Raw genomic sequence first — 20796 nt, 5'->3', positions numbered from 1 at the left:
ATACGTATTATTATAGTTTTAAATTCTACAAAATTTATAATTATATTTATATTAAAATTAAATATAGAAATAATAAATATATATTACAAATTATATTATAAAATAATTTATTATATATATATATATATATATATATATATATATATACATGTTTTTGTAAACCACACATAATACAATAAAAGAAACCTATAAGAAGTATTCATATAAATAATATTAATACAATTTTAAAATATTTTAAATATTTAAAATATATTATTTTAAAAATATACAATATAAAATAGTTATAGTAATAATTAGATTAAAATGAAGTGTCATTGTGTACAATATTATTCTGAAGAAAACCACATGCAGAAAACAATGAACGCTTGTTCCGATAAGCGAAAATTTTTAAAATTGCTATCAATTACTGGAATGTTATTATTATTAGTAGTACTAAACGTAAGTTAATAAATGTGAATCTTTTATAATATCAATGTATACATATATATATATTTATCATTTTTTATTAATTATTCTTTCTTCAGAGTATAGTAATATGTGAGAAGGGTGAAACAAAAAATGCAGGAAATCATCATATATATAGAAGAAATTTATCTGAGTTAGAAAGTGTAAAGAATAAAGGATTAAGAAGTAGCAGTCATAAGAATAAATTAAGAAGTACGTTAGATGAAAAAAATAATAATATTCCTCTTAGTTCACAATATAATAATATAAATTATAATGATTTATCAAAACAATTAACATTGGAAGATTTACATAATGTATTGGATAATTTAGAAGAACGTCCATCTGATGAAGATCTTCGTAACATATGGAACCAAGTTTTGGGTGTAGCTAAATATGGATTTGATGATATGTTAAAAGATTTATCATATTATATAGAAGAGTATTTACTTACATATGAATATCAAACTTATCATCATATGAGTGATAGAGTCGTATCTGTAAATACTGAATATCGTACATGGTATAAATCAATGCATGATATTGCTGTTGTACTATCAACTACAGATGTTGAAAATACTCGTAATTTTTATAGTTTAATTAAAGATGGAGCATCACTTGATGAAATGAAAGAATTTATTTATTTATTTTTAAAGTATTATGATACATTAAAAATTGATTTATATAATGAGCATAAGAAAATATTTACAGAAAGGATGAAGAATCCGCAAAGATTAGATATATAACCTAAATTTATATGAATATCACATATATATATAATAACATATATATTTATAATTGTTATAAAAATATACCATATCCTTCTAATACATAATTATACTAATATTTAATATTGTATAATATATATGTAAATATGTACATAAATATTCTTGTACAAAATTTTATCATTATATATTTTGAACCTTTATGTAGGTTGAAACATAGTTTTTTTTTTTATTTATATTTTTAAAAATATATAGACATTTATTAAAAAAAACAATTATATCAATTTATAATAAAACGTGTTTCATAAAAAGAAAATATTATAATACGTTCAGTGGAAATAAAAAAGAACAAAAAAACATTCCATTTTTTTGATATATATGATATAAATATTGTCTAATAAAATACTTGAACCTTATACATATACACAAACATATATACACATATATATTTCATTTTAGTATAGTATGATATTTATATAAAATGTATATATATTATTAAATAAATACAATTTCCTATATAGTGAGACGACATAATAAAAATTCGTTGATGTTTTCACAAATCATTATATATAAATATAATCATTGATCGTTTATATAAAATTATATAATGCTAAAGCATTTATTATAAATTATATAAAAAATAATGTCTAATATAGTTTTTCAATATATATATATCCTTCTTTTTTTAAGCAAAAATTAATATTAAGAAAAAAAAATTATTCATATTTAAATTAAATATGCTAAAGAAATATTATTGAAAAAATTATATAAGAAAAATAAGAAAATAAAAAACAAAAAATGTTTAAAATCTAAAACCATCTAATAATTATATTATATTTATATATAATTATGAAACAGTAATTTAAATTACATAAAATATAAAATAACAAAAAATATAAATATATTTATATATGTAATATTTGTATTTATATAAATTCATTTAATAATAATGTACGAAAATATATGTCATATATCGAAACAAAACTATTATAATACTACTTCGAATTATTATGATAAGTCTTTATATATTTTACTAAAAAAATAAAAAATATATCAAAAATATATTATAAACAAAAATATATAATAATAATATATGTAGGTATATTATATTATGTTTTATGTAATATATTTTAAAAAATATACGAAATGTATAAATAATATATATATATTCTATTATTTATAAATAGGTGCAATTGTTATTAGGTATTTAACGCAAATAAAAATTATAATTTTAAATTGTAAAATATGAATTTTTTTTTTAATACAATACGATTATGGTTTTTATATGGTAAATATATATTATAAAATAGGTAAAATATTTTTTTTTCGATTTATTGTTATTTTTATTTTAATATATACAATTTATACATATACATATTTTGAAAATTATAAAAAAGAAAAAAAATAAAAAAGAGAGAAAAAAAACGTTTCAAAAAATATATTTAATATAAAGAACCAAAATAAAAATCCATATTTTAATTATTCGTATTAATTATTAATTTTTATTTATTATTTTTAATCGTTTTTTAAATTAATAAAAATGATTTTTCTAAAAAGATATCATCTTATTATATACAATATAGTTTAAATTTCTAATTTTTTTATTTGGTTTGTTTTTTAATTTGTAGTTGCACCGATATCAAAAAGGAACGAGAAGTTATATAATTTTTTATATTCGAATATTCTCGACTACGTTTATTATATTTAATTTAGGTCATATATTTCATGTTATTTTATAACATATATTTTTTTTAAATACATTACGTATTCTTTTGTATTAATTACATTACGTATTCATTAATATTAATTAAATTATTTGTTTTATTTGTATTAATTGAATTATTTATATTTTTTTGTATAAATTAAATTATTTATTTATATTAATTAAAAAATTAAGAAATATGCATAATTATGCATTATAATAAACGTAAAAGAAAATAAAAATGGGAAAATTGACTTATATTTCATATTTATTATATATTTCCGTCCTTATATTTAGAATTCGTTTCTTTCAAAATATGTGAAATTATAAAAATGGTCATAATTGGTTTAGTTCAAATATATGAAAATTAAAAAATTTGTCTGGCAGTAAAAAAATATTATTCCATTATATATATGTATAATAATTCATATACACACATATATATAATATTTTTGTGTACTCCTTTTTGAATACGGTTTTAATTTTTTTTTTTCTTTGTATTCTGGGTTATATATTTCTGTACGTTTTTTTCAAACATAAATTCACAGATATTTGAGTACGCATAAATATGTAATTTGTACTAAAAATTATATACGTATAAAAATTAATAGTAAAAAATGGTTTCATTTTTTAAAATATTTTTTTCCTTCCTCATATTCACTTTATATTTAAATGAAAAGGCAATATGTTCCATAAATGATAACGAAAATGAAACTGTAACTAGTAGCCATAATGTACAATATAATGATAATATCGAGCAGTTAAAATCGATGATTGGAAATGATGAACTACATAAGAATTTAACAATATTAGAAAAATTAATTTTAGAATCATTAGAAAAGGATAAATTAAAATATCCTCTCCTTAAACAAGGAATGGAAGAATTGTTAGATATATCGAAATTTCAAAAAAAAAATGTAAATGATACGAACGATGAATCGTATGTTATACCTACGATCCAATCGACCTTTCACGATATGGTAAAATATGAACATCTTATGAAAAAACAATTAATAGAAATTTATAATTCTGACATTTCAGATATAATTAAAAAAAAAATATTTATTGTAAGAACATTAAAAACAATAAAATTAATGCTTATACCATTAGATTCGTATAAACAAAACAATGATTTAAAAACTGCGCTCGAAGAATTAAATAATGTTTTCATAGCAAAAGATGTACAAGAGAAAACAACACGTCCTGTAGGTGATCACGCAACATTTTTTACTAATTTGTTAACACATGTAAGAGAAATGAAAGAAAATGAAGAGATACTAAAAAAACCTGAAATACCTATACTTGATGATACCAAAATAGATGTCATGGATACAAATGATTTTTTTTTTACGACCAACTCCAATATAAATTTTATGGAAGCGTTAGATGATATAACAAATCAATATGGATTAGGGTTAATTAATCATTTGGGTCCTCATCTAATAGGTACAAATAAATATATATATATTTACATATACATATTTACATTTATATACATATATATGTATATATATTTTTTTTAATAGCCCTGGGACATTTTATTGTATTAAAATTAGCACTTAAAAATTATAACAATTATTTCCAAGCAAAAAGTATAAAATTTTTTAGTTGGCAAAAAATTTTAGAATTCTCCATGTCTGACAGATTTAAGGTTCTTGATATGATGTGCGACCACGAATCCGTTTACTATTCCGAAAAAAAAAGAAGAAAAACGTACTTGAAAGTTGATCGATCACACACATCTATGGAATGTAATATATTAGAATATCTAATACATTATTTTAATAAATATCAGTTAGAAATAATAAAAACTACACAAGATACCGATTTTGATTTACATGGGATGATGGAACATAAATATATTAAAGATTATTTCTTTTCATTTATGTGTAATGATCCTAAAGAATGTATTATTTATCATACGAACCAATTTAAAAAAGAAGCAAACGAAGAAAATACTTTTCCTGAACAAGAAGAACCTAATCGTGAAATAAGTGCATATAATATATATTTGAATTATTATTATTTCATGAAACGTTACAGTTCCTATGGAACAAAAAAAACATTATATGTCCATTTATTAAATTTAACAGGACTTTTAAGTAATAAAAAATAAATATATATATACATATATATGTGATTGTATATATATATATATGTTTTTTTTTTAGATTATGATACAAGAGCCTATGTCACATCACTTTATTTACCAGGATATTATAACAGTAAGGATATATATATAATATGTATATGTGTTTATATATGTGTATAAGTGTATATAATATAAATATCATCATATATTTTATTATTTTTTTTTTTTAGCTGTCGAAATGTCTTTTACGGAAGAAAAAGAGTTTTCCAAACTTTTTGAAAACTTATTAAAATGTAAATAAAAATATATATATATATATATATATATATATATATACATATAAATATAAATATATATGTACATATAAATATATATAAATATACATATAAATATATATACATATATATATTGATAGGTATTGAGAAATGTCATTTACATCAACCAAACACATTATCAAAAGATAGTAATTTCCTCAACGAGGTATCAAAATGCGATGTATGTAAAGGAGCTTTCTTATACTCAAACAGTAATATAAAAAAATAAACATGTGGATATATATACATAAATACATACATATTTATATATGTATTTTTTTAGTGAAATTCGATGATGTTCCTTCGATGGTACAGAAATTTTACGTATATTTAACTAAAGGGCTCAAAATACAAAAAGTATCATCTCTAATGAGAACATTAGATATATATCAAGAGTACAGTAATTTCTTATCCCATGATATTAATTGGTACACATTCCTATTTTTATTTCGACTCACAAGTTTTAAAGGTAATAAAAAAAATATATATGTACATATGAATATACATATAACTATACACACGTATATACATATAACCTACAGATATTCCCTACAAAAATGTTGCTGAAGCAATGTATTTAAATATAAAAGATGAAGATTCGTTCAACAAAACTGTTGTGACGAACTATTGGTTCCCCTCTCCTATAAAAAAATACTACACTTTGTATGTTAGAAAACGTATTCCAAACAATTTGGTCGATGGTAACAAACAAATATATTTGTAATCACTATATATATATACCCACTTATATATACATATACATATATACATTTTCGCAGAATTGGAGAAATTAATGAAAGTTGGAACATTGGAAAAAATGAAAAACGCTCTGACGTTTTTGGTCCATGTAAACTCGTTTCTCCAACTAGATTTTTTCCATCAATTGAATGAACCACCTCTAGGATTACCTAGATCCTATCCTTTATCTTTAATTCTCGAACATAAATTTAAAGATTGGATGATTAGTTCGCCCGCAGGGTTTTATTTTTCCAATTATCACAATCCATATATAAGAAAAGATTTACACGATAAAGTGTTATCACAGAAATTCGAACCTCCTAAAATGAACCAGTGGAACAAAGTTTTGAAATCGTTGATCGAATGTGCCTACGATATGTATTTTGATCAACGACATGTGAAAAATTTATATAAATATCATAATATTTATAATATCAATAACAAATTAATGTTAATGCGCGACTCCATGGATTTGTACAAAACCCATTTTGACGACGTGTTATTTTTTGCAGATATTTTCAATATGAGAAAATATATGACTGCTACACCAACATATAAAAAAGTAAAAGATCGCGTCTACCATACATTGCATAGCATTATGGGGAATTCTGTCAATTTTTATAAATATGGTATTATTTATGGATTTAAAATAAATAAAGAAATATTGAAAGAAGTAGTGGACGAATTGTTTTCCATTTATAATTTTAACACAGATATATTTTCGGACACTTCGTTCCTACAAACAGTTTATTTATTATTTAGACGAATTGAAGAAACGTACAGAACACAAAGAAGAAACGACAAAATGGTAAAAAAAAATATACATATGTATGTATATATATATGTATATATGTATATATGTGTTTGTATATATACATAAACACATATATCTACACAAACATTCATATATGTTCACCCACCTACATATATGTTTTTTTTGTAGAGTGTGAATAATGTTTTTTTCATGAATGTGGCAAATAATTATTCGAAATTAAACAAAGAAGAACGGGAAGTAGAAATCCATAATTCTATGGCATCACGATATTATGCGAAAACGATGTTTGCAGCATTTCAAATGTTGTTTTCCACAATGTTAAGCAACCATGCAGATCATCTTGACAAAGCATATGGATTAAGTGAAAATATCCAGGTAGCAACAAGTACCTCCGCATTTCTTACTTTTGCATATGTATATAACGGAAGTATTATGGATAGTATGACGAACAGTTTGTTGCCACCATATGCGAAAAAACCTATAACACAATTAAAATATGGGAAAACGTTCGTTTTCTCCAACTATTTCATGCTTGCATCCAAAATGTACGAGATGTTAAATTATAAAAATTTGAGTCTTTTATGTGAATATCAAGCAGTAGCAAGCGCAAACTTTTATTCAGCTAAAAAAGTAGGTCAGTTTATTGGAAGAAAATTTTTACCAATTACGACTTTTTTTCTATATCTCAGAATTAAGGGATCAATTGATTGGGCACAAGGTGTTAAATGCACAAAAGCTAATACTGAAGGCCATAATTGTAGTACTACTCCTAGTAGTTGTGAGCAAGGAAGTCCTACGCCACATAATTTCTTCTTTTTTAACCTTCTTGCTGGTCAAGCATCCCAATATTTGTTCTTTTACTTTTTCACGAATTTATACCTGGATGCAGGCAAATCGTTTCCTGGAGGGTTTGGTACTGCAATAAAAGAACAAACACAACATGTGAAAGAACATACATACGAACGTAAACCTTCCGTTCATAGTTTTAATAGAAATTTTTTCATGGAATTGACGAACGGGTTCATGTACGCTTTTTGTTTTTTCGCAGTTTTTCCTTTATATGCATATTTTGAAAATATTAATTTTTATATTACGAGCAATTTCCGTTTCCTGGATCGATATTATACTGTATTCAATAAATATTTAATAAATTTTGTAAGAACAAAACTTAAAGAATATACAAGTGATATTTTGATAAAGTATGAACGTGAAGCATATTTAAGTATGAAAAAATATGGGTATTTGGGTGAAGTTATTGCTTCAAGGCTTTCGTCTAAAAATAAAATCATGAATTATTTACACGACACTAACGAGGAGACCATGAATAATTTAAGAACATACGATATGGAAAATGCGTTCAAGAACAAAATGGCGACTTATGTGGACGATTTTGCTTTTTTTGACGAATGTGGCAAAAACGAACAGTTTTTAAACGAAAGATGTGATTACTGTCCTGTGGTTGAAGAGGTGGAGGAAACACAATTATTTACTGCCGTTGATGAGACAACGAAAGTAACAAAGTCACCCACTAGTACGTATATTGATGTTGAAAAAATAGAAGAAACAGGTTCGGCAGATAATGACGATGATGAAAAAGAATTTGACGAACCCGACGACGAATTAATGGTCGCACGATTTCACTAATGTACATATATGTATGTGATTTATAACATGATTTAGGAGTTTTAATATGATTTAGAATTTGTATTTGATTAAAATATATATATGTTTTTTTTTTTTTTCTCATTTGTTTCGATTATTTGTTTTGATTGTTTTTTATTATTATTTTTTTTTTGTTTTTTTGTTTCTTTGGTTTTATTTGGTTTGGTTTATTTGTTTTAATTTTTTGCTTTTATTTTTCGTTTGGTTGATTTATTTTAATATTTGTTTTTTTGTTTTTAGAAAATAACATATAATTTCTTTCGTAAAACTATTTGTTAATAAAAATATTTCTCTTTATATATTTGCCTTAATATATTTTTTTTTATATATTTTCTTTTTGTTTATATGGTTTTTATTTTAATTATGCATAAATTATATTTGAATTTATATTTTCATTAATATATATATTTATGTTGTTATAACATTAAAATGAAAAAATATACTGTGTGATAGTCAATGAAAAATTAAATTACTCTTATGGTTCTTTTAGTTAAATTTATTTTTGTATATATATATATATATATAATTGTATCATATCATTAAATACAAAAACATATTTTTTTTTATTATATATAATACAAAATTATTGTTAAATATAACACCCATATATATAATGAACAAATATAAATTTAATAGTATCTACAAAGTTATTAGTTTATAAAATGCACTGATTGTTTATTTATTTACTATATGTTTACATAACGAATATATATGATGTAAGTCAAATATTTAATTTAACATAACTTTCCCTATTATAATTATATTCTATATATTTGATTTTTTATTTTATTTTTGGTTATATTATTATATAAAATATATGGTTAAAATTGAAAAAAATATAAGGACATATTTTTATGAATATAATATTATATTTCATTATACTTAAAAAAAATACATTAAATTATTTCCTATTTTAAATATTTTTAATAAATATATTCCATTACTCTATTTTAAAATGATAGATTATATTAATATACATATAGTATGTGTTTTGTATTATATTTTAGAAAATATGAAAAATTTGTTAAAATAAAAATATACATATATTTATATATACATATATGAATAATATTTAGAATTATTTAAAATAATTAGATTAATGTAAGATATAAAGATCTGTAAAATTATATTTTCATAGAATATCGCAAAACTATAAAATATATTTATATTGAAGGAAATCAACATATTCATAAATCTTTTAGACAATGGTTGAAAACATAGGAACCAGTATCAATATATTATTTATTATTTTTTTTTATTGAAAATGTTATAGAATGGAAAGAAAATATTATATTAAGATAATTATAAAAAAATAGGGAATTAAACATTAGGATTAAAATTTATTTATAAAACGTTTGAAGAAAATAGGATATTCAAAAAAAAATATACAATGAAGTGTACTAATAACAAATTTTGATTTAATATATATGTAGAATTTTTTCCCCCTATTATCTTTTAACAATAATCATTTATATAAAAATATTATATTATAATATCATATTATATATATTTATTATACATGGTAATATAACCCCTTAGCATTACTTATTTGTTTATTTTTTTATTTTATTTTGATTACCTGGTTACTTATTTCATATTTTGTTTTATATTTGTTTACATATTAATTTAGGATACATATAAAAAATTAAAAACGAATAAGGTTTAATTAAAATATATCATATATGAAATTATTTCAATGAAAAAAAAAGAAAAATTTGATACAAATGTAAAATATATGAAATATTATATTATGTACTAAAATATAACAAAAAAAGGAATGGTATCTTAAATGATTTCATTTGTAATAAGTACAGGGAAAATATAATTTTATATGATTGCATTTATATATAATTATATTTGTAAACATAATAATAAATTATAAAATAATAATTATTTTTTTATTAAATAATAATAAAGAATAATATATTAGATGTCAATATATGCTTTTTTTAAATATATATGGCATTTAAGTTATATTATAACTGTATTTCAAATATTTTAATATATTTTTATAAAATACCATAAAATATATATAATATATATTTTTATTACTTATAAAATATGATGTAAACAAAAATTTGCATTATATTTTATTAAACAAATTATAAAAGGTAAATTCTTAATATGTTTATTATTTTTAATAATTTTTTTTTTTTTTTTTTTTTTTGAAATACAAAACTTATAATATATATGTTTAAAAAAAAATATATATTAATTGATTGATATTAAAAAGAATACAAAAAGAAAAAAAGAAAAAATGTTAAAAAAAAATACATTTAAATAAATACATAATATTTTTAAATAATAAATAGATTATGTAGGTTTGATTTATATTTAAACATTATATAAATATTATACACATATATATATATATATAATATATTTTTTTATATTTCATAGTTTTTTAACATTGAATATTTAACATGAAAATATTCTTTATTTCATATTTTTTAATATTTTATGATAAAAAAGGAGAGATACAAAAGAACAAAATAAAAAAATACATTTATAAGATATATTTTAAATGCATTTATTAATTTTAAGATACAAAAGAATTAATATTTCAATGAAATAATTAATTATTTTACAATTTGTAGTCGTATATATAATACATGTATTAGTTTTAACTTCTTCTAATTTAATTAATTATGTCTTTATAACATATATTCTTTTGAGATCGTGATAATATAAATCATTGAAAAAATACATATATAGAATCTATCTTTTATAAAAACATTGATATGCACTTTATGTAAAAATAAAAATAAACTAACAAAAAAAATAAAAATACAAATAAAATAAAAAAAAAAATATAAATATTTATTTTATTTTATTATTTTTTTTTATTTTTAAATATATATTTCTAAAAAAAATAAAATATATATAAATATACATAATATTTGTATTTATAATTATTTTTAGAAACACCCATCTTAGAAATAATATATATATAATTATTTTTCTTAAGCAAAAATGTGCCTTTCTAATAGGACTAATCTTAAATCCCCAGGATGTTCGAATTGTAAAAATGCCAATTCGAAAAATTGCTCTAGTTGTTCTTTAATGGAAGTCGAAAAAAAAAATGAAAAGAAAAGTTCCTTATTTTCATTCCATACCAAAAAAATTATATTAGTTTGTGGAATAATATATGTATCCTTATGGGTATGCCGATATAAATAAAATATGTTATTTAGTATTATTTTTTTTTTATTATAGAATATAAGTATCTTTATCAGGAATACATAGATACATATATATCCATACATATATATATATATATATATATAATTTTGTATTTTTTATTTTTAGAATGTTAACATATGCGGAGACCAATACCAAAAGGCTGCTGATTTTAATTTTAGAGAAAGCAGAGTTTTAGCTGAAAGCAAAAAAGCTAGTACAAAAAAAGCAAAGACTACATTAAGAAAAACTAATCAGACAACTTTAACTAGCGCCGATCCAGAAGGACAAGTATTAAAAGCATATGCTGCTGATCCAGAATATGTTAAAAACTTACAATTCTATGCTCAATTATTAAGTAACACCGATCCAAATGATGAAGTAGAAGGTAGCTACGATCCAGAAGGTCAAGTACTTAAAGCCTATGCTGCAGATCCAGAATATCGTAAACACTTAAATTGGCTTCATCAAGTATTAAGTAACACCGATCCAAATGATGAAGTAGAAGGTAGCTACGATCCCGAAGGACAAATATTAAAAGCTTATGCTGCTGATCCACAATATCGTAAGAACTTAAGATTCTTTTATAATGTGTTAACTCACAACCCTGAAAATAATGCAGACGGTAACGCTGATCCAGAAGCACAATTATTGAAAGCTTATGCTGCTGATCCAGTATATCGTAAACACTTAAGTTGGCTTCATCAAGTATTAAGTAACACTGACCCAAATGATGAAGTAGAAGGTAGCTACGATCCCGAAGGTCAAGTATTGAAAGCTTATGCTGCTGATCCACAATATCGTAAGAACTTAAGATTCTTTTATAATGTATTAACTCACAACCCTGAAAATAATGCAGACGGTAACGCTGATCCAGAAGCACAATTATTGAAAGCTTATGCTGCTGATCCAGTATATCGTAAACACTTAAGTTGGCTTCATCAAGTATTAAGTAACACTGACCCAAATGATGACGTTGAAGGTAGCTACGATCCAGAAGGTCAAGTACTTAAAGCTTATGCTGCTGATCCAGAATATCGTAAACACTTAAATTGGCTTCATCAAGTATTAAGTAACACCGATCCAAATGATGAAAGTTCTTAAGAATGTATCTTTTTTGGAAAAACAAGGGTAAACAAAATATACAAATGAATTATAAAGTACCATTATGATAATTAAAAAATGTAGGAATTTTGTATGTATAAATTTAATTATTTATAATAACATAGAATGTTGTAATAATTAATTATCAAAAATGAAGTATATAATACTATATATATATGGTATTTGATATTATTTAGATGATGAAGAAAAAATTAATTTTAACTTTATTAATGTAGATTATCAAATGTTATGTTTAGAACAACGTATAATTAAATCTGTTTGGATGTAGTAGGAGAAATGCTATTAATAGAGCCCTTATTTTTCTTTCTATTATTTTTTTATGTGCTGAAATGCTAAATAAATAAGCTGGAACCTTACAAATGGTATACATTTTAAACGTATTCTTTGAATAAAACTTAAAAATAAAAAAAAGGTGATTTAAAAATTAGATGACATGTTGAACTAATATGGAAAATTCATAAGATGTAAAAGAAAGTGAATTGAAAATTATTCTAAAAGATAGGTTAGAAGCATATATACATAATTATTTAGAATAGGAACAAAAAATGAAAGAAGACATAAAATCATTAGTTGAATGAACATATGAAAATGAATATAACTGTTGTTTAAAAGAAGAAGAAATAGATGAAACATATCTGACGATAAAAGAATAATGTATAAGTTCTTTATAGTAATATTAAAAATGAAAAAACACGTGATAGATACTAAATATGTTACATATTATGAAGAAATATATGCTACAATAAGAACACACAATTTGGCGCTTATGAAAAAATTAGATTATATGGGTAATGAATTGTAAATGTTGTAGCAGATTATAATAAGGACTTAGAAATAACTAATGTGGAATGATTTTAAACAAGAAAAGGAGAAAAATTAAAATTTTAGGAGATATGTTAATATTTTTACTCAAAATATTGTTACCTGAAGTTAGAAATACCGTTAGAGAAATATCTGAAAATACATTAGGAGATAAAAGATATACATATAGAAAGCAAAGTAAGAATAGTATAAGATATAAAATCATTTGAACAAATGACTACAAAATGGGCAGATATTAAAATGCAGAAATATTATGATTAACAAGATTATTATTATTATTATTATGGTTTAACCTATTTTGTGAAAAAAAGAATTAAAAGAATCATAATAAAAATTTTAACAAGACATTAAAGCTTTTACACGACATTTTACATGACGAATAAAAAAAAAAATAATAATATGAGTAAAATGAACTAAAGATTTATAACATATAAAAAAAAAATATATATATAGACAAATTAATATATTACATTTTTTTACATAAGAGATATAAATGTTGTGTAATAAATGTTTATGGTATATTTTTGCATTTTATGTTTTTCATATTGTTAATATGGATTCTATAAAGTTCTGTATACCTTGTATATATACTTTTAAATGCATATAACATTTTAAACTTTTTTTTTTTAAAGAAAAAATACAAATAAATATAATTAATTTTATATTATTTACTTACTCTAGGAATTGTTTTTGAATAATTCGTTGGTTATTAGGATTATTATACGGAAACGTAAAAACATATTTGTATGTTTTTTTTTTTTTATTATATATTATTCAATATTATGAATGTCATACAAAATGAAAAATATTATACATAATTATTAATGTGAAAATTATTAAAATAAATGTTTTCTATAATAATAGGTAACAAAATAAATAAAACATTTATTATATGAAAATGTTATATAGTTGGATGTTAAATAAATGAATTATGTAAAAATTATTTTAAATATATGATTTTGTATATAACATAATGTACATATAAGGAAATAAGGATAAAAATAATTAGGTAATATATACCATATTTATGAAAAAGAATATTATAAATATTATAGAAAAAAAAAAAGAAAAAAAAAAAAAAATATTCATCATTTTTTTTTCTATTTTCCTTTGTTTTTATTTATTTTATTTATTTATTATATTATATATATATATTTTAATTATTATATTCAGTATATTTCTTGTAAATATGTTAATAAATTGAATTAAAAATCCATAAATGTAATAAACTAATAATTATATATATATAGTCTTATGTGGCCAGATTTATATAAACATTTCCAATACAATTATTATTGTATTTGTTTCATGTCATACATAAATTTTATGTTTTTGTAAATATTTTATTCTATAAACAAAAGAAAGAATTATGGATATATTTTTTTCGTTATAATTGTCATTTTAACATTTAATAATATCAAAAAATGCTATATAATTTATAGAAATGTATTGAAAAAATAAAATTATAAAGAATGATTATATTTTAAAATAAATACAAATGAAATTTATCGCATAATTAATCATTAGAATAATGTACAATTTTTATGTAATAATATTTGTCATTAATATTATTTAGAAATATATGAAATAAAGAAAACATTATTAACTATTTGGATGAAAAAATAATTTATATATATATATAATTGAAGTATACGATACAAATTATAAATTGTTTTATGTATTAGGGAAAAAATAATTTTATAAAATAAAAATGAAATAAAATAATAAATAACGAGCACTATAAATAGTGAATAAATAGGCACAAAACAAAATAATAAATAAATATATATATATATATATAATATTTGTAAATTATTATATGTTACTATACATTTAAAAAAAAAATATAATGTTCAAATCAATTTATTTAATGAATTAAAAACCATTATATTTTTTTTTTTTTTTTTTTTAAAATGAATTTTAATAAATATTTTGTTTAAAACACACAAACAAATTTAATATATATATATATATATATATATATATATATATTATATGGATTAATTATTTTATTAAAATTAGGATATATATATCTTCGGTCACATATATATCCAAGAAATATATCCAATTTTCATCATCCTCATAAATTTTCATCACTACTATTTTCGAACAACTCCATATCATCCAAATAAGTATATCTATTAGTACCACTCATATCCATTTTAGATGTATCATTGATATCACTACTTATTTCTATAGAAAGGTTAGTATTCAACAAGTCGTGTGTAGTGTGGACGTTTACCACGGGTATATTATTATCCGGTTTGTTTTTCCATTGGTTGTACATATCTTTATTTCTCTCTAACCATTTATCATATAAATCCAATTGGTTAAGTATCGGATCACCACTTATTGGTTTTGCAACTTTATTTGTTGTTGTTTTTTTCGTATGTTTTGTTCCAAATAATTCATTTTCTTTTCTTTTCAATAATTCATCATATATATCAATATCATTACCACTATTCAACGAATCATTAATAAGATCAATTCCAGTATATAAACTATTATATGTTGGATCATCGGTAGTATATATCTGTGTATGTTTTGGAACATTCCAATCAATATTATATATAATTTCGTTATCATCACTATATAATTTTCGATCTTGAATTTGAGTAATAAAAGGTTGTTCTAGAGGCATACCACTATATGAAGTATTAGTATCCGTAGTGTTTCCAGGTATATCATTTTGTAACATGTTCAAAATAAAATCCTCTTTTACTTCGTTCCATTCCTCATCTATGGGTATATCACTATGTAAAGTACCACTAGGTATATTACCACTTGGTTGTTTTGTTGGTTTTAGTACGACTTCAATTAAAGTTTTGTATTTAGGACTACGTGGTTTATATAAATCTATCTCTTCATATTCGCTTTCGGACGAAGAAGTTATATCAGAAGAAGATATATTACCAATATAATCGTCCGGTTCGTCTCCTTCGACATATATGTATGTTTTTCCTTTATAACGACCATAGGGCACATATCTATTCGTGGATGTTTTTGTCGGCATGGCCTCATCATTTTGGGGTATATTCAGCACACGAAAAATATCCGTAGAGGCAGTCGGGGTTTTTTTCTAAGAAAAACAAACACATATATGTATGTGAATATATATATATGTAGGTGAATATATATATATGTATGTGAATATATATATATATGTATATGTGTGGGTATGTATGTATGTATGTATGTAAATAAATATAGGTAAATGTTTTTTTTTTTTTCTCATTTTTTATTTTAACTTAATTTTTCTTTCATAAAATTTCTCATTTTTATTTTAACTGCATTTTCTTCTCATGACTTTTATTTAAATGAATTTTATTTTCAATTTTTTTCTAATAAAATTTCTCATTTTTTATTTTAAATGAATTGTTTTTTCCTTTTTTTATTTTAACTCAATTTTATTTTCAATTTTTTTCTGATAAAAGTTTTCATTTTTATTTTATCTCCATTTTTTTCTCATGATTTTTATTTAAATGAATTGTTTTTATATTTTTTTTTTAGGATAAAATTTCTAATTTTTTATTTTAACTAAATTTTTTTTTTATATTTTTTTTTTTATATTTTAACTCATTTTTATTTGTATTTAAAATAATTTTTAAATTTCATTTTTATTTTCAATTTTTTTTTTTTTTTTTTTCTCTCTCTCAATTTTTTTTGAATATTTTAACTTCATTCTATATATATATATTCTTTCTCTTTACATATATATAAAAACACAAAAAAAACCCCCATACATATACACATACACGTATACCACACATATATACACCCAACACATATATATATAACCACCACATATACCCCACGCCCACGAAGATGTATATCCCCCGGGGAAGGGGGGACCGCGCACAAATATTTATAAATATATATATGTTGAAAAAATATATATACATATACATATATGCACAATATAGGAACATATATGCATATATATACGCTTATATGTATATATAATGTGTATATATATGCGTTTATGTTTCTATATCATGTATATATGTATACATATATATATTTTCAACATATATATATTTAGAGATATTTGTGTGTCCGGATATATATCTTCGTGGGATGTATATGTGGGGGATATATATATATATGTGTGAGTGGGGTATATATGTGTTGGGTTTTATATATAAATATATATATGTTTTGGTATAATTATGTATGTATTGGTATATTTATTTATATATATATATATATGTTTTTTTTCTCATTTTTTATTTTAACTTAATTATATATATATATATATATTTTTATTTTAACTTGATTTTTCTTTTCATCATTTTTATTTAAATGAATTGTTTTTGTATTTTTTTTTTTTTTGATAAAAGTTTTTCTAATTTTGTATTTTAACTAAATTTTATATTTCAATTGTTTTTTTTTTTTTTGGTATTTTAATTGGATTTTTTTTTCATTGTTTTTTCTTTTTTTAAATTTTAACATATTTATTTTTATTTTTTTTTTTTTTTTGATACAATTTCTCATGTTTTTTTTTAACTGAATTTTTTTTTGTATATTTTTTTTTTATAACATTTCTGTTTTTCTATTTGAACTTAATTTTTGTGTTTTTATTTTTATTTAAAATAATTTTCAATTTCACTTTTATATTGATATGTGTGAAATATTTTTTTTTTCTCTCTCTCTCTGTTTTTAATTTTTTTTTTATTTCAACAAATGTGTTAATATATATACTTATCATTTCACCAAATTTTTTTATCAATATATTTCTTTTTTTCTTTCAACAAAAATATATATCTATATACTTTATATTTCAACAAAATTATTTCCATATATTTTATTTTTTAACAAAGTTGTTCCTATATATTGTATTTTTTAACATAATTTCTTATCTATATAATTTCTTTTTAACACTTTTGTTGTTATATGTTTCTTTTTTTTTATTTTAACAAATATATATCTATATATACTTTATATTTCAACAAAATTATTTCTATATATTTTATTTTTTAACAAAGTTGTTCCTATATATTGTATTTTTTAACAAATTTATTTCTATATAATTTCTTTTTAACACATTTGTTCAATCTATATATTCCTTTTTTTCCATTTCAACAAATATATATCAATATATTCCTTTTATTTTAACACATTTGTTTTATCTATATATTCTTTTTTTTTTATTTCAACAAATTTGTTTTTCCTATATATTCAATTTTTTAACAAATGTGTTCCCATATATTCAATTTTTTAACAAATGTGTAACTATATATTCCATTTGTTAACAAAGTTGTTCCCATATATTTGTTTTTATTATTTTAACAAATATATATCAATATATTCCTTTTTTTTTTTTAAATTAACCAATGTGTTTCCATATATTATTTCTTTATTTTAACAAATTTATTTCTATATATTCCTATTTTTTTATTTAATTTCAACAAATTGTTTTTCCTATATATTCAATTTTTTAACAAATATATTTTTATATATTCCATTTTTTAACAAAATTTTTTAACTATATATTTCTTTTATTTTAACACAATTTTTTTAACTATATATTCTTTTTATCTCAATAAATTTGTTCTTATATATTCAATTTTTTTATTTTAACAAATATATATCAATATATTCCTTTTATTTTAACACAAAATTTTTTTTTATATAATTTCTTTTTAACACATTTGTTCCTGTATATTCCATTTTTTAACAATTTTTTTCTCTATATATTCTTTTTTTTTCTATCAAATTTATTTCTATATATTTCTTTATTTTCTTATGTAAATTTTTTGTGTATTTTTTTTTTTTATTTTAAATAATTTTTATTACTATATATTACTTTAATTTTAACACAATTTTTTTATCTATATATTCCATTTTTTAACAAATGTGTAACTATATATTTCTTTTTTCAACAAATGTGTAACTATATATACTTATCATTTCGCCACATTTATTTCTATATATTTCTTTTTTTCTATTTCTAACAAATGTGTTTCCATATATTACTTTTTTTAAGAAATATATATCAATATATTCCTTTTATTTTAACACAATTTTTTTATTTATATATTTTTTTTTTATTTCAACAAAATTTATTTCCATATATACTTTTTATATCAATAAATTTTTCAATCTGTATAATTTCTATTTAACAAATTTATTCCTATATATTCCTTTTTTTTTTATGTAAAATTTTTTTGTGTATTTTTTCTATTTAAAAAATATTATCAATTTCATTTTTATTTTAAAATGTGTTAAATTTTTTTTTTTTTCCTCTCTCTCTCTTTTTGTTTTTTCCTTTTTCAACTAAATTATTTCCTTATATTCTTTTTTTTATTTCAACAAATTCTATTCCTATATATTCTTTTTTATTTTAACATAATTTTTTTAACTATATATTCCTTTTATTTTAACACAATTTGTTTAACTATATATTCTTTTTATCTCAATAAATTTGTTCTTATATATTACTTTTTTCTTTTTAAACAAATGTGTTCCTACATATACTTATCATTTCACCAAATTTATTTATCTATATATTCTTATTTTCTTAACAAATTTTTTTAACTATATATTCCTTTTATTTTAACATAATTTTTTTTATCTATATATTTCTTTTTTTAACAAATATATATCAATATATTCCTTTTATTTTAACACAATTTTTTTAACTATAGATTCTTTTTTTTTATTTTAACAAATGTGTTTCTATATATACTTGTGATTTCAATACAATTTTTTTATCTATATATTCTTTTCTATTTCATCATAATTCTTTTCCTATATATTCAATTTTTTAACACAATTTGTTTTTGTATATACTTTTTTATTTCAACAAATGTTTTCCTATATAAGTTTTTATTTCTTCAACAAATTTGTTTTCCTATATATTCTTTTTTCTATTTCAACAAATGTGTTCTTATATATTCCATTTTTATTTCAACCAATATGTTCCTATATATTTCTTTTTTATTCCAACAAAATTTTTTATGTATATATTCTTTTTAATTTCAACAAATGTGTTCCTATATATTCCATTTTTTAACCAATTTATTTTCATATACTTTTCATTTCAACAAAAATGTGTTTTACTATATATACTTGTCATTTCATCAAATTGTTTTATCTATATATTCCTTTTTTTTTTATCAAATTTATTTCTCATAAAAATTTCTGATTTTTTTATTTTAAGTGAATTCTGTTTTTATTTCTATTTAAAAAAAATTTTCATTTTCATTTTAATTTTG

General features: G+C 20.3%; 4 protein-coding genes across 4 annotated transcripts; 3 read left to right on the top strand and 1 right to left on the bottom strand.

Annotated features, from left to right (window-relative positions):
- Positions 1–303: 303 nt before the first annotated feature.
- On the top strand, positions 304–1190 carry PADL01_0008800 (Plasmodium exported protein (PHISTa), unknown function; the record flags this gene model as incomplete). The annotated part of the gene is made up of 2 exons (XM_028680334.1): positions 304–438; positions 525–1190. The coding sequence occupies 2 exons, from the start codon at positions 304–306 to the stop codon at positions 1188–1190; spliced, it is 801 nt and encodes a 266-aa protein (XP_028541112.1).
- Positions 1191–3488: 2298 nt separating this feature from the next.
- PADL01_0008700 (cytoadherence linked asexual protein 3.1, putative) lies at positions 3489–8434 on the top strand (the record flags this gene model as incomplete). Its single annotated transcript, XM_028680333.1, has 9 exons — positions 3489–4317; positions 4398–4973; positions 5043–5096; positions 5194–5256; positions 5379–5489; positions 5561–5746; positions 5820–5978; positions 6057–6823; positions 6959–8434. The coding sequence occupies 9 exons, from the start codon at positions 3489–3491 to the stop codon at positions 8432–8434; spliced, it is 4221 nt and encodes a 1406-aa protein (XP_028541111.1).
- Positions 8435–11425: 2991 nt separating this feature from the next.
- Positions 11426–12736, top strand: PADL01_0008600 (glycophorin binding protein, putative; the record flags this gene model as incomplete). Its single annotated transcript, XM_028680332.1, has 2 exons — positions 11426–11614; positions 11762–12736. 2 exons carry the CDS (start codon positions 11426–11428, stop codon positions 12734–12736), a joined length of 1164 nt encoding a protein of 387 aa, XP_028541110.1.
- A 2923-nt stretch (positions 12737–15659) lies between these two features.
- PADL01_0008500 (erythrocyte membrane protein 1, PfEMP1, putative) lies at positions 15660–16592 on the bottom strand (the record flags this gene model as incomplete). Its single annotated transcript, XM_028680331.1, has 1 exon — positions 15660–16592. The coding sequence occupies one exon, from the start codon at positions 16590–16592 to the stop codon at positions 15660–15662; it is 933 nt and encodes a 310-aa protein (XP_028541109.1).
- Between the last annotated feature and the right edge of the window lie 4204 nt (positions 16593–20796).

The sequence above is a fragment of the Plasmodium sp. gorilla clade G2 genome (genome assembly GCF_900097015.1).
Source record: "Plasmodium sp. gorilla clade G2 genome assembly, contig: PADLG01_00_11, whole genome shotgun sequence".
In the NCBI taxonomy this organism is placed as follows: domain Eukaryota; phylum Apicomplexa; class Aconoidasida; order Haemosporida; family Plasmodiidae; genus Plasmodium; species Plasmodium adleri (nom. inval.).
This window is presented reverse-complemented; position numbering and strand designations above follow the sequence as displayed.